Source organism: Anthonomus grandis, chromosome 5 (genome assembly GCF_022605725.1).
Source record: "Anthonomus grandis grandis chromosome 5, icAntGran1.3, whole genome shotgun sequence".
NCBI classification, from domain to species: domain Eukaryota; kingdom Metazoa; phylum Arthropoda; class Insecta; order Coleoptera; family Curculionidae; genus Anthonomus; species Anthonomus grandis.
The window spans coordinates 15397761-15412745 of NC_065550.1; the positions used below are offsets into that span (position 1 = coordinate 15397761).

Sequence of the window (14985 nt, forward strand, 5' to 3'; positions counted from 1 at the left end):
TCAATTCCCCTACAATGTTCATTGATAAGCGTAGAAAGTCTTCTATCGGTATGTCCAATGTAAAATGCATTGCAATTCTTACACGAGCACCCTATCTGATAGATTCCTGATTTTTGTTCGGCAGGGATTTTATCCTTACAGTTGTTAACAAATGATCTTAATGTATGTTTAGTTTTAAGGCTGGTATTGATATTGGATGAATTAAATATGTTTTTGATTTGGTATGAAATCGTACCCCAGAAAGAGATGGGAAAATATTTTAGATCATTTGGATGTTTGATTGTCAGATTTTTGTTTGTTCTGTTCAATCAGTTTTGTTTTATTTTGTTTAAATAAACATTTAAACAAAGCTGTGCCCAAAACGTGTCGAAAATTATAAAACAGAATTATGTTTAATAAACAAGTGGAGAGAGACTGTACGATTTTCATTTTATCTTAATTTCTGTTAAGTTTGTCTCCAGAGCACGTGAACTGGTTGTTTGGTTCTGTTTCCCCTATCTTCTTCATTAGGTTTGTTACAAAAGGACAAACACAACGTTCTCGAAAAAACCTTTTAATAATGTTAGATTCCCTATAAATGGTAATGTTAAAACGAACTGTTTTTTATTCTAAATACGTCACCAAAGATGGCCAAGGTCTATCAGGATCCACGAGTTGTAACCAAGGAGATTGCAAAGAAAGCTGAATATCTCAATGTACAGTGAGTTTTTGATTGTTGTGTATGATCTTTTTCAATGTCGAAATTAGTTTTCATACAAATTAAACAATGTTAGTTGCACTTTATACATATATTTGATTAGGTATTAATAACAACATGTGAAGGTATGAAAGTTTGATACAGAGTCATTTTTGATGGTTTTTTTTTGACATGACAAGCTGTCGCGGTGCACCTGCGACGTCAAAGTAGAGCTGGGCTGTGAGATTTAACATACCGCCCCCCTTGAGGGCCTTAAGGGCCTTCAATAAAAATACTTAAAAATTACATAAAATTCATAAATCCAAATTAAATAGATTAAAGTTCTTGGTTGGGGAGTACGCAAATTTTCACTACCGGCCTTTTAAAAGTTCCAGAGTTGTTTTTAATTGTTACGGCACGTATCACGTTATCTGCTCCGGGATGAACTTCAACTATCCTTCCCAGGCACCATTTTAAGGGAGGAACTCCATCTTCCTTCACTAGGACTAGAAGACCAGGTTTGATTATTTCATTAAAGTGCTTCTTCCATTTGTAGCGAACTTGAAGAGTAGAAACATATTCTTTCATCCAGCGGGACCAGAAATGTTGTACTATTTTCTGGAATCGTTGGTACTTCGAAAGCAGGTTTTCCTTGGCATTAAGCATTGGAGGTACAGGTAAAGCTTCATTGAATGGTTCACCAATTAAAAAGTGTGCGGGAGTAAGAGGAGTATAATCATTAGGATTAGTAGACATTGCATAGAGAGGTCGAGAGTTGACACATGCCTCGATCTGACAAAGTACGGTGTAAAAATCTTCAAAATTTAAAGGAACATTACCAATTATACGTTTTAAATGGTGCTTAACAGTTTTAACACCGGACTCCCAGAGACCACCGAAATGTGGTGCTCTTGCTGGAATAAATGAAAATTCAATGTTCTCATTTGTAAGTTCAGTTTTAATTGCTATTTCGTTTTGTTTAAAGAAACTCTTTATTTCTTTGGCTGCACCAACAAATGTAGTACTATTATCGCTATATATTCGTGCACATTTTCCGCGACGAGACATGAATCTACGTAAAGCTGCAATGTAACACTGGCTGGTTAAGTCACTAACGAGCTCAAGATGCATAGCTTTTGTACTGAAACAAATAAATAAAGCTATGTAGGCTTTAATCATTTTGGGATTCCTAGTATGTCGATCCTTTAATAAGAAAGGTCCAGCGTAATCGACACCAGAAATTAGAAATGGACGAGAAGGTGTACATCGGTCAGCAGGAAGGTCACCCATAATGTATCGCGATTGTGGTGGATTCACCTTAAAACATGTAATACATTTGCGTACAACATCTCTGACTAAATTTTTGCCATTAAGAGGCCAGAATTTTTGTCGCAGACAAGCTAGGAGTGCCTGAGGACCACAATGTAGTTGAGTGATATGTTCATGTTTAATGATCAAATTTGTAAAATGATGCTTGCAAGGCAATATTATTGGGTGTTTTTTCTGAAAACTATAATTTGAGTTAGTAATACGCCCTCCAACGCGAATTAGACCCTTTGAATCAAGAAAAGGATTTAAACAAAGCAAGCGGCTGTTAGATTCAACTCTTTTGTTTTTTAATAAATTCTGGTAATCAGTATACAGTGATGAAAATTGTATTAATTTTAAAAGAATATTCATAGATTCTTTAAGTTCATTACAAGTAAGAGGACCTATTGTTCTCAAATGGTTTGAAGACTTGCAGTTATTTTTAAAACGAAGGATATATGCAAAAATATGTTGTAGTTTTATTAAAGATGAGAAATGTTGTATAACATCTAATAAATCATTATGTCTCGAAATTAAAGAAATTTGGTTATTTTTTAGTTCTGGAAGTTCACTAAGATCTCCTGAAATTGAAGTGCTAGGCCATTGATCTTTAGATAAAATTAGCCAAGCAGGACCGTTAAACCATAAATTACAATTTAAGAGGTTTTCAGGTTGTAATCCTCGACTGAGAATGTCTGCAGGGTTCTCAGACGTTTTAACATAGTTCCAAGATGATTGGGGTGAGAGTGATTGAATTTGTTCAATTCTATTAGCAACAAATTGTTTCAAAACGTTGGTTGATGTATTTATCCAAGCGATAACAATGGTTGAGTCACACCAGTAGTATGTATTTTTAAATGACAAGTTCAGAGATGATTTAACCTTAATAATTAGTTCGGCGAGTAATAAAGCAGCGCACAATTCTAGTCTGGGAATTGTGGTGTGTTTAAGTGGTGCTACTCTTGTTTTAGCACAAAGCAGATGTGATTGATATTCATTATTTGAATCGAGAAAAGTAATATATACACAAGCTCCGTATGCTGTAGTAGAAGAATCTGAGAAACCATGCAAATCAAAAACAGAATTATTGTCGCCAAAGATGTTGCGAGGAAAGTATATCTTGTTAAGATCTACTAGTTGAGTACAATAGTTAGTCCACAAAGTATAAAGTTCCATAGGCAGACTTTCATCCCAGGCTAATTTTAAGCTCCAGAGGCGTTGCAAAATAATTTTTGCTGTTACAGTTACTGGGGAGAGCAGACCTAATGGGTCGAAGATTTGGGCTATTGTTGACAAAATATGTCGTTTGGTTATGTTTAAATTTGGATTTTTCTCAATTTTGTATTGTAGAGTGTCTGAAGATGGGTCCCAAAGAAGACCAAGTGTCTTGCTAGGATGTTCTGAGTCAAATTGTACGATATTATTTGTATCAGTCAGTTCCGGGACATTGGAAGACCATTTTCTAAGTGTAAAACCATGTGAACATAAAATATCAAAAATTTTAGTTTTTAGAGATTTGACCTCGTTGATAGTACTACCACCTGTTAGTAAGTCGTCGACGTAAAAATCATGAAGGATGATATTACTTATTATAGGGTCAGTTTCTCTGTGCATAAAACCAATTTCTTGTAAACATCTAGTCGCCAAGTATGCTGAAGATGCCGTGCCATAAGTGATTGTATTCAATTCGAATGTTTTTAAAGACTCAGAAGAATTTGACCTCCAGAGAATCTTTTGTAAGCATCTTTGTTCAGGAGAAACAAGAATTTGACGATACATTTTCTCAATGTCAGCATTTAAAACAATAGGATAGGTTCTAAATCTTAAAATAATTGAAATTAAGTCGTCTTGAACAGTGGGTCCTACTAACATTAAGTCATTTATCGAAAAACCAGATGTGGACTTGGCTGAGCCATCGAAAACTACTCGAAGGCGAGTTGTTGTGCTAGAGTTCTTTATCACGCAATGATGAGGTAGATAAAATCCAGAAGTATTGTTTTGTTGATCTGAGAGAGTCATATGATTTAAGCATAAGTATTCATCAATAAAATGGGTGTATTGCTGTTTTAAATCTGAATTTGCATTAAGCCTTTTCTCAAGTGAATAGAATCGATTGGTTGCAGAAGTATGTGAGTCACCAAGCATAGAGTGATGATCGTGTTTTAAAGGAATTTTAACAATAAATCGACCATTGGCAGTTAATTTGGTGTTTTGTTTAAAATGAGTTTCACAAAGTTCTTCTTCCTCTGAAAGGAATCTTTTATATTTACACTCCTCTAGCAGCCAAAACTTCTCTATTTGTTTCTCTAATGAATCATTGACTGATAGATTACATAGGGAAACTTGTTGAGGATTACTGTTAATTGCGGGTACAGGACCTGACACAATCCAACCTAATTTCGTTTTTTGTAGTATAGGACAACCCTTATTTAATTTAATTTGTCCCACCGAAAGTAAATCATAAAAATGTTCAGCACCTATCAACAAATCTACGGGCAAGCTTTCATTGAATGTTGGATCAGCTAATGATATGTTTGTAGGGACAGAAATTAATTGGGAATTAAAATTAAAAGTTGGTGTATTTGATGTTATTCTAGGAATTACTAGACACGAAAAAATCAAATTAAAATTGTTGGTGTTGGAATTTATCTTAACAGTTGTACGATAATTTATTGTTGAATAAGTTTCATTAATTCCCATAATTGAGATATTTGTTTTAAATGTTTGTAGGCCTAGTTTGCAACAAAGATTTTCAGAAATGTAATTGCTCTGTGAGCCACTATCAAGAATAACTCGGCATGAATGAGGATTTCCAAATTTGTCAAATATTGTTACAACTGCTGTTGACAGTAAAACGCAAGTGTATTTTAAGTTATTATTCGATGTCATGGTTATAGAAGAATGATTTACAAGCGTTGTTACATTAGTGTTTATATCATTTGTGCTAATTGGAGCGGTTCCTTCGAGAACAGCTTGTGAATTTGCTCGATGGATGTTTTCTAAATGAAGAAGAGTATGATGACGTTTATTACATTTTCTACAATGTATTGAATGACAATCTCTTGTAAAGTGACCAGGATGTAGACAATTTATGCATAATTTCAAGCGTTTCGTTTCATTTAACCTATCACTAGGAGTGAGTTTAATAAATTCTGGACACGAAAACAGTAAATGTTCTTTTGAACATAATAAACAATGATGTGTTTTAGTACTTGCAATAAGCGATTTCGAAGTTTTTTGATTGTTATGTAAAAATGAATTAGGCTTAAACGTAAAACGAGGTTTGTCCTCATTAAAGTCTAACGACTCAAGTAGTCTACACTTTTCTTTTAGAAAAGTTGTAAATTCTCCATAGGTAGGTAGATTACCTGTATTCGATTTTGTAAGTGAGTGTTCCCAATCCCTTCTAGTTCTGTGATCTAGTTTTGTAGAAATAAGATGTATTATTAATGCATCCCAATGCTGTACAGGTAGTTCTAGTACTTCTAACGCCCTAATATGCTTTTGCATGCTATCTAGGAGAGTTCTTAAGCTTTTATATGATTCTTTGTTAATTAATGTCAAATTAAAAAGTGCTTTTATATGATTGCTGACTAAAAGAGGTTTGTTTTCAAATCGCTCTTGCAATAAGCTCCAAGCGAGTGTATAATTTGCTTCAGATATCTCTAGGGATTTAATTGTTTCAGAGGCTTCAGCTTTTAAAGATAATCGTAAGTAGTGGAACTTCTGAACACCAGACAAAGCAGTGTTTTCATGTATTACCGAATTAAATGTGTCACGAAAGAAAAGCCAATTTTCATAGCAACCATCAAATGTTGGTAACGACAAAGTAGGTAATTTAATGTTAGAAAATGATAAATGTTCAGAATTATGATTACTATTTACTGTATGAATACTAGCGTTGTCGGTATCTACAGAAGATGCTGATTTGTCAAAAATAAATTTCTTAACTTCAGCTGTAATGCTATAATAAGCCTTTTCAAATTCTAGACGCTCTTTTTCATGTATAGTATTAACATGTGTATTATAATCATCATCTTCTGCCTCAATATTAGATTGTACAGTGTTAAAATCGTCAAGCAACCTAAGAGCGTTTTCAAGACGAGTTTGCAATTCGATAGTGTTAATTTCATTAGATTGTGTTTTTAAATCTTCAAAATAGTTTTTAAAGCGAGTTAAAGTACGTTTAATTGTAGTACGTTTGTTTTTTGCAATATCTGCCATTATTTATAGCAAATTTATCAAAATACCAAATAAAATATTTAAAGTAAACAAGTGAATATACCCACAATTTTATGCTGTAGGTTGTAGCTTCAAATAAATAAATGATATTATGTAGCAAGATGTATCAATGAAACTGTATCAATGTATGCAAAATGTAAGTAAGACAGGCTTTAAATACCCCAAAATAATGTTTGCAACGAAAGTACCTAAAACATATGCATAAACAACAAACCAAAATCATTAAAGTTAGAAAAATGTTCAATCAGTAGGTATATATTTAAATAAAATGTGTTTGTTTACCTTTAAATACACCAAACAATGTCAAACCAAAACAAATGCAATTAACGATTAAACGACTTACCTGTAAGGATGTTCAATCGTAATTATACGATTAAAACCCATTCGGAACACTAAGTTTGTAATAATGTTTCGCGACACGAAACGACAACACTGCTTTAAAAATTCTTCCCAGCTCACCACGTCGCACATCGACCTGAATCATCCATTAATGTTTTGTGTACAACATATCAGTCACTAGATCGCAAGGGATCGGGTTATATGACAATACAAGCTGAGTTGGGTGGGTGTGTTCCGAATGGGTTTTAATCGTATAATTACGATTGAACATCCTTACAGGTAAGTCGTTTAATCGTTAATTATACTTCTAAAAACCCATTCGGAACACTAAGTTTGTAAGTTGTTGAAAGTTTATGGCGATCTAGTAATAAACCTAGCTTTGTCAAATTTACTCCACCTGTGAAATTAAAGGGAGTTAAAATGAGACAAATTAATCTAATTCAAAAAAATTCCATTGAATATTTATATGTCTTCAAAAAAAAATATATATATATATATATATCCATAAAGGTAGGTACATATTTAATCAGAACACTCATATATAAATAATCATTTATATATATAATTAATAATTAAATTCTTACTTAAGCATCTTATCTCCTAACTTTAACGAGGACCTAATTTATTTCCATACCCAAAATGGATTTTGCAAACACGCACTTATCTAATATAGGTCTATCGTAAAATCTAACGAACATATTTGATTTTGCTGTCCAACCTGCAGCACTTCTTATAGTCTCTATATTGACACCCTGTCTACTGGCGGCTGAAACCGCTGAATGTCTGGTACTATAGCCCTTAAATTTATTAACATCTATGCCGCTACGTTCTAACGCCTTTTTTATCCACCTAGATAAGGTTTGTGTGGATGCTACCCGGTATGGCTTTTTATGTGTTAACAATAAATAATTATTATTTTTATCACATCGTTTTGGTCGGGTGGCATTAATATAAAAACATAAAGTTGTTGCCACACAAAGTTCCGGTTTTTCTCTAAATATGGGAAATCTTAAAATCGGTTGACTTTTATTGTGATAAGAGGTCTTTATTACATCTGTGATAACAATTTCTATTCTATCTTCATACGTATATATATTGTTTAACTGTATTTTAGATAGGGTTTGCATTCTATGGGCAGACGTGAGAGCTAAGAGTGTAACTAGTTTAATCGAAAGCATATCAAATGAAATATTTTCTAAGGGATAAAGTTTGGACAAATAATTCAAAACCTTTTCCGGATCCCATGTTTCTTGATATTTGGGGAAACAAGGTTTAATCCTAAAAGCACCTTTTAAGAATCGTTTAAAAATTTCTAAATTTCCCGTTATATCTGTAATAAGTTTAATGGCTGACAAATGAGCATTTAATGAATTGTAAGACGCCCCTTCATATTGACACATACTTAAAAACTTAACTACTTGCTTACTGTCTGATTGAAAAACATTTATGTTATTTTTTTCGCAGAATATCCACCACTTTCTAAGAGACACGTTATATTGTTTAATTGTGCTGTTACTTATCGAAGCTAACATGGTGGGTATGCAGTCTTCTGGTAGGCCTCTCTTCGTATAGGATTCCCTGATAGCCTCCCTGCAACCAGGGTAAGACGTTCCCAAATCGGATGGCTCTCCCTAAAAGGAGATAATATTAAATCAATCCTTGGCCGAAAATAAAGTGGCTGGCAAACTAATAGTTTGTGAAATTTTGGATACCAGTTTTGAGTAGGCCAAAATGGTACTACAAGTATTCCTTCCGAGCCCTCGGCAATAATTTTAGTTATAACTTTCCCTAGCAGACAGAAGGGTGGAAAAGCGTAAAAGAAAAACTCAGACCAATTTAATGTAAACGCGTCTACTTTAAAGGAATTTGGATCACGCTTCCAGGATACAAAAGTCTTACATTTAGTATTCAGGGAAGACGCAAAGATGTCAATCTGAGGAAGTCCCAGATTTAGAACAATTTTTTGGTAAGCCTTAATACTTAATGAGTATTCTGTTTCTATTTTTAATGACCTGGACTCTCTATCTGCATCTATATTATCGTGAGTATTGATATATGAAGCAAAAACATATATACTTCTCGCTTCACACCACTGCCATAATTTTTTTTGTGATGGAATTAAGTGCCGAATACTTAACACTGCCCATACGATTTATTACAGATATTGCGGTAATATTATCGATTCTAAGGAGAATGTGACAGTTTTGAAAATTATAAGCAAAACATCTAAGACCATTAAAAGCTGCTAAGATCTCTAAATAGTTAATATGTAATGTAGATTCGACCTCATTCCAAAACCCATTAGCTTTTTCGTTATTACAAAATATCCCCCAACCTGTGTTTGAGGCATCACTAAATATTTCTAACTTGTAGTCAATCGAACCAAAGTATTGGCTACTGCAGGGCAATTCCTTTAACCACCATCGCATCTCTTTTTGTGATTCTTCTGTAATTTTAATATTTGCATTATAGTCCCCTCTGTTATTTTGTAAGCCAATACATTTTTCCCTTTCCATTTGCTTTATATATAATCTACTGTACTTAAAGGCCAAACACATTGAATTCAAAAAACCAATAAATTTTGCAAATTCTCGAATTTTAATTTTTGACTTCTGAATAATTTTATTAATTTTAATTTGTGCTTTAGTGATTTTATAATCAGTTGGCCGAACTTTAAGATGTGAACTATTCCATATAAAGCCTAGGAACTTACATTCTTTCATAGGATCTAAGGAACTCTTTTGAAAATTAATAATAAATCCCAACTTATAAAGTAATTTTACAGTTTCCATAACATTAAGAAAACATTCCTTTTTGGATTTCCCCAAAAGAAAATAATCATCCAAATAATTCACTGATTCAAAGCCTATTGATCTAAGTTTAAAATTTACAGGTTTTAGCAACTTGGTAAATACGTATGGTGCTATACATAGGCCAAACGGCATACAACAAAATTCATAAAGAATATTGCTAAATTTAAATCTTAAGAATTTTCGGTACTTTTTTGCTATTGGTATAACAAAATACGCATCCTTTAAATCAATAGTTGCCATAAAAGAATCTTTTGTTATTAAGTTTTTTACTGACCGATAATCCTCAAGCTTGAAATGAGGAGCTTGAATATATCTATTAAGACGCTTAAGATTTAATACAAATCTATAACCCCCATCTGATTTAGGCACCAAAAAATATGGCGATAAAAATTCGCCGCGTTTGTGTTTACATTCAACGATAGCTCCAATACTTTCTAGTTTTAAAATTTCACGATTTAAGTTAGTCAATTCTTTTTTAGAAATGTTTACTGCCGGAACTCGTTTCTGAATGGGAGTTTTAATAAAAGGGATTGAATACCCAGAAACCCAACGCAAAATAGTTTGGTCTGCCGTGATCTTTTCCCATTGCTTATAAAATAGTTTAATTCTACCAGCATATTTTCTAGGTACCTCTAGTTGTGGTATTTCCCCGACCAACGCTGCTTTTGGTTGGACTGCTTGCCCCGAGTCCACTGTGGCTGCTTCTCCGTCTGCCACTCTGGTTGTCTCGCCCTCTTCCTCCTGTCGTACTTCTCTGTCTTGAACCTGGGTCTGTTGCTTTGGCGCTTGTAGTTTAAATGATCCTTCTTTTCTTGCTTATTCCCTGAAGGGCCCGCTTTTAAATCTAAAGCCGTTCTCTTAACCTCTTTTGCAGCTTTATATTTTTCTTGGAAGTTCTCCCCAAATAGTAATGAGTCAATCTGGGATTTCATAGCTACCTTCTGAACATCGGCGTTTAAAAAGGGATATAGTTCATGTTTCCGGTGGTAGGATATGAGGTAATGTGCTTCACAAATCAATTTAGCTGCATCAGCTAAGGCTGTTTTTGTATTATCGTCAATCGTATGCGGAGTTGCGTCTTTTGATAAAATAATATTTAAAACAGAACCTTGTGCTGCCAGAGCTCTTCCTAGCTTGTTTTGAATGCTCATGGAAAACTGATCCCTTTTAATTTGAGCTGGAGACAGAGATATCTCAATCTCGGGGTTTAATTTCGGAGCTTCTAGAAACTGGCCGTTATCGGGCGTTTTATATTTTTCAATAAGCGCCTCTCTGATATCCTTTTCTAGTCCCTCGCTCAGGTAGCTTGACCATCGATTTACTAAAGCTTCGCATAATGGAGGGCCTTTCTCCCCAATAATTTTTGGGTCCTCTCCCAAAATTACGCTTAGGGTTAAATCCTTTTCTACCCTTTCCTGAGGCTCGTCATCATTCCCGGGAGAATGATCTGACTCTGACCCTGAATCTGTGGAATCAGAGTATTCACCTGAAACAATATTATATTCTGAATTCTATCCTGCGTTAGTATCCATATATTTTAATAGTTGGCAATTAGCAAAACAACTATTAATTTTTCTTATTAATTTGTAGGTATTTTTGGTTGCTCACAAACGTGAGAAAACAACCAACTAAATACACTACCAATCAGTCAAAGTTGCCCCAAAAAAAATAAAAAGGGAAAAACAACTTATGTCAGTTGGCCCAGTAAAGGAAAAACCAACTTAAAACTAAATCGTTTTAATAAAACAATTATTTATTTACATGTAAAATATTTCAATCGGTATTACCTATAAAATGAAACATTTCCATACGGTATACCAGAAAGGAATTCATACTCGCCTGCTTATCTTATTTCGAATATAAACCATTCTCGGATTTCTCATGCGGCTATTTTGCTTACTAATGAAGATATTTTTATGTAAAAGTTTATGTAATTTCTTTGAAAATAAAAGGCGCATTTGTTTTTATAGGTTTGATTAGATTCAATAGTACCCACATTATTTATTGTTGTGCGAAAAAATAGAACTTACTTGAAGTGGAACTCTCCATAAACCTCTCAAATTTTTCCATTTTCCTCCTTAAATCTTCAAGCAATCGCTTCTTTGCTTTCCTCTTAAGGTCTTCTTTCGCTTTACGCTTCATTTGAACACTTTTTACACAAAAATTTGAGATATCACTTTAACACCTTGTTGTCGCCGCGCAACACTAAACATTAATGGATGATTCAGGTCGATGTGCGACGTGGTGAGCTGGGAAGAATTTTTAAAGCAGTGTTGTCGTTTCGTGTCGCGAAACATTATTACAAACTTAGTGTTCCGAATGGGTTTTTAGAAGTATAACTATAAATAAATAGGGATCAAAAAAGGATACACACTTTATACACTTACCAAACAAATTAGCGAATACCTGATACCTGTGTAGAGCTTTCTTGGCATAATTTCCTCAAGCGAACCATTAAAATTGCAGGCGTCAGCAGTTAGAATTCAGAAATGCTCTTCAGACAATGTTATGTTGAATACTTCTAGCACGTTCCCCTGTATGAAGTCAAAACGATCGATCCGTTGGTTTCTTGGCGGTGCGAATCACCGCACAAAGCAGAGACGCCGATTAGTAGATTTTTGTGGCGTTGAAAATGGACGATTTCACAATTTTGTTTTATGTAAATACGATGGTTCATGCGTTTTGAAGGACCATGATTGTTGTGTATGATCTTTTTCAATGTCGAAATTAGTTTTCATACAAATTAAACAATGTTAGTTGCACTTTATACATATATTTGATTAGGTATTAATAACAACATGTGAAGGTATGAAAGTTTGATACAGAGTCATTTTTGATGGTTTTTTTTTGACATGACAAGCTGTCGCGGTGCACCTGCGACGTCAAAGTAGAGCTGGGCTGTGAGATTTAACAGTTTTAAAAAGACAAAAACTGTGTTCCACAAGTTGCCAATGATTGTTTGGCAAGTTGTGAATAAGAAATTATGTATAGAATTTTGGTGAAGCCTGGCTTCAAACAAATTTCTAAAAATGTTCATTTAAAGTTGTGAAGTATTTAAATTCCATCATTCATGATCAAAAATGGCAGTAAATAAACAGCAAGCAAGCTGCTGCAAGCTACTTCCTTAGTTTCTGGCTATGACTAAATAACATTCTTTTTGTTTAAATCAATGATGCATTGATTTTTTGGTAATAAAATATGTTTATGCATTTTAATAGTAAATAAATACATAGAAAAATCAAATTGAAAATAACAGGTCAATCAGCTCATAACTATTATTTTATACTTATTTCATTATATACCTAGTAATAACTTTTTGATAATTTGCTATGATTCTAAGTCATGTTAAGTTTTAAATGGCTATAGCACTGTGATTTTTAGTATAAACTATTACCATGTGCTATATCATTGAAATCGAACTTAGATTTTCTTTTAAGATCCGCAATTTAATGTATTTCAAAACTGATCAATGTGACGCTTTTTTTTATTCATTTGCCTAAAATGTATAATTTTCTTCTTAGATTAACTTACTAGTATTAACGAAAAACGGAGAGAAGCATTAAAAGAAATTTCTCAAAATTAAAAGAAATTCCTTAAATATCTATAAAAAAATATTAATTATTTTAACGCTAACCCCCTAACTATATAGAACTATAGTTTTTTTACATGTTTGTACCTCTTCTTGCATTACTTGAAAAAAGTTGGGAATGTTCAAGGAAATATAACTGAAATATCTATTTAGAACAAACTCGTTAATCATAAACAAATTACTTAATCTTAGCAGAGCACTTTTGGCTTTCTAGCTATTATGAATTATAAATGGCACTTAAGAAAATGGTATTTTATTATGAAATTTTCTTATAAAATATTTAATATTCTTGGAATTCATGAGAGTTTTTTATAAATAAATAAATAAATAATGAGTTTTATTAAAACAAAAATCTACATAATGAATAAATACCAATACCTCATTTCTGTTTTAATGCAGTTTAAGTCTGGCACAAGTCTAACTTAAGCTACTCAACTAAACCAGACATTATTATACAAACACTATTATAATGTTTTAGATATATCTATTAGCTAAACTAAAATAAGAAATATATACATTTTACCTAAATTACTACACTACTAGTTCATTGATTCTTTTATTTTTTTACACAGAAAATATATTAGAAACCTGAATTATTAGATAACCAAAAAATATATATATAAATATTCCAATAATCTTAAGGTTAAATAAGTCTTGTACTTCCTTTTGAAAAAATTAGGGCTTAAAGTAAGATAACATTCCGGTATTGAATTGTATTGCTTTACAGCGTTATATATAAAGGATCGCCGGAAGATTGCAGTGGTATGCAGCGGCATAGTTAACTTTTTTACATTTCTAATATTAACATTGTGAATGGTATCTCGAAATACTAAACGCTCTTTTATTGAATTGCACTTTCATTCTTAAGCTCATTACTATACAAGCTCCTGAGTGGAATTTTGAAAAAACTGCGTCATTAGTTTTAAGGTAAATTCTGAGAAAACTACTTTCAGTATTAAAGTGAAACTTTTAGTAAATGATAGGAAAAATTTCTTATTTAGCATCTCTAATAAGAAACAAGAAAAGTGCAAAATTCTACGATCATTCATCTTTAACCACTCAAGGTCCTTATATAAGTGTGGAATATGATTAAATTTGCGCAAAACACAGATAAACCTTAAGCAAGCATTCTGTACCTTCTGTATGCGGTTCTTGCTCTCCAAATCCAAAGAAATACCATAAACGTAGTCACAGTATATAAAATTAGATAACATAAGAGTTTCACATAAGCTTTTTTAAGGAATTTTATTAATATGTGCCTATGTGTATAAAATTTTCAAAGAAAAAAATGATTTTTGTATAAGTTTTCTTAAATGTTCTTGAAATCTTAGTTGAATATCGATAACAACCCCCAAGTTTTTAGTACCGTCGATAAATGTTAATTTCGAATCATTTATAATTATATTTAAATTATTCTTTAAAAACTCACAATTTTTTTGTTACCAAAAACCATAACATTAGATTTTTCCGGATTAAGCCTTAAACTGTGATCCTCAAAAAATTTACATAAAAGTTTAAGATCTTCGTTAATGGATAATTCCATTTCTTTAAAATCTTTCGTATCAAAGCACATGCAGATCTGCGTGTCATCAGCAAAAGCCTGAATCTTAGAAAGGTTCAATGATTTTAGTAAATCTGAAGTATAAATAAAAAACATTAAGGAGCCCAAAATTGACCCCAGAAAAAATAATATTACAGCACAGCGATTAGAATCTGTTGGATAGATATGATTTCGTTCAAAAATGTTGTAAAATCCATAATATTGCAATTTGGTCACCAACAGATCGTGATTTACAGTGTCAAATGCCTTTGAGTCCAACAACATGAAAATTGTATTCATTTTTTATCTTATGCTCTAAATATACCATATCTCAGGAATAATGTTATTGTTCATGCAATACTCATACATTTGCTCATACACAATTCTTTCAAAAAAATTTTACAAAGCCGGAAGAATATTGATAATTGCCACTGGGATTTGGTGTTTTCGGCAGCGGTTTTCCTACAGAAATTTTCCA

The 14985-nt window shown here is 32.7% G+C and overlaps 2 protein-coding genes across 7 annotated transcripts in view; one reads left to right on the forward strand and one right to left on the reverse strand.

Annotated features, from left to right (window-relative positions):
• Positions 1–14985, forward strand: part of LOC126736854 (PH and SEC7 domain-containing protein) — a 286453-nt gene that overhangs the window by 156371 nt on the left and 115097 nt on the right. The window lies entirely within an intron of this gene.
• Positions 7032–11994, reverse strand: LOC126736864 (uncharacterized). 2 transcript variants are annotated; one of them, XM_050441474.1, is made up of 3 exons: positions 11409–11994; positions 10009–10864; positions 7057–8196 (listed from the first exon to the last, which is right to left on the reverse strand). In XM_050441474.1, exons 1-2 carry the CDS (start codon positions 11518–11520, stop codon positions 10011–10013), a joined length of 966 nt encoding a protein of 321 aa, XP_050297431.1. In that variant the 5' UTR covers positions 11521–11994; the 3' UTR covers positions 7057–8196; positions 10009–10010. The 2 variants fall into 2 exon arrangements, with proteins under 2 accessions (XP_050297432.1, XP_050297431.1); XM_050441475.1 differs by lacking the exon at positions 10009–10864 and having other exon boundaries at positions 7032–8196; positions 11409–11967.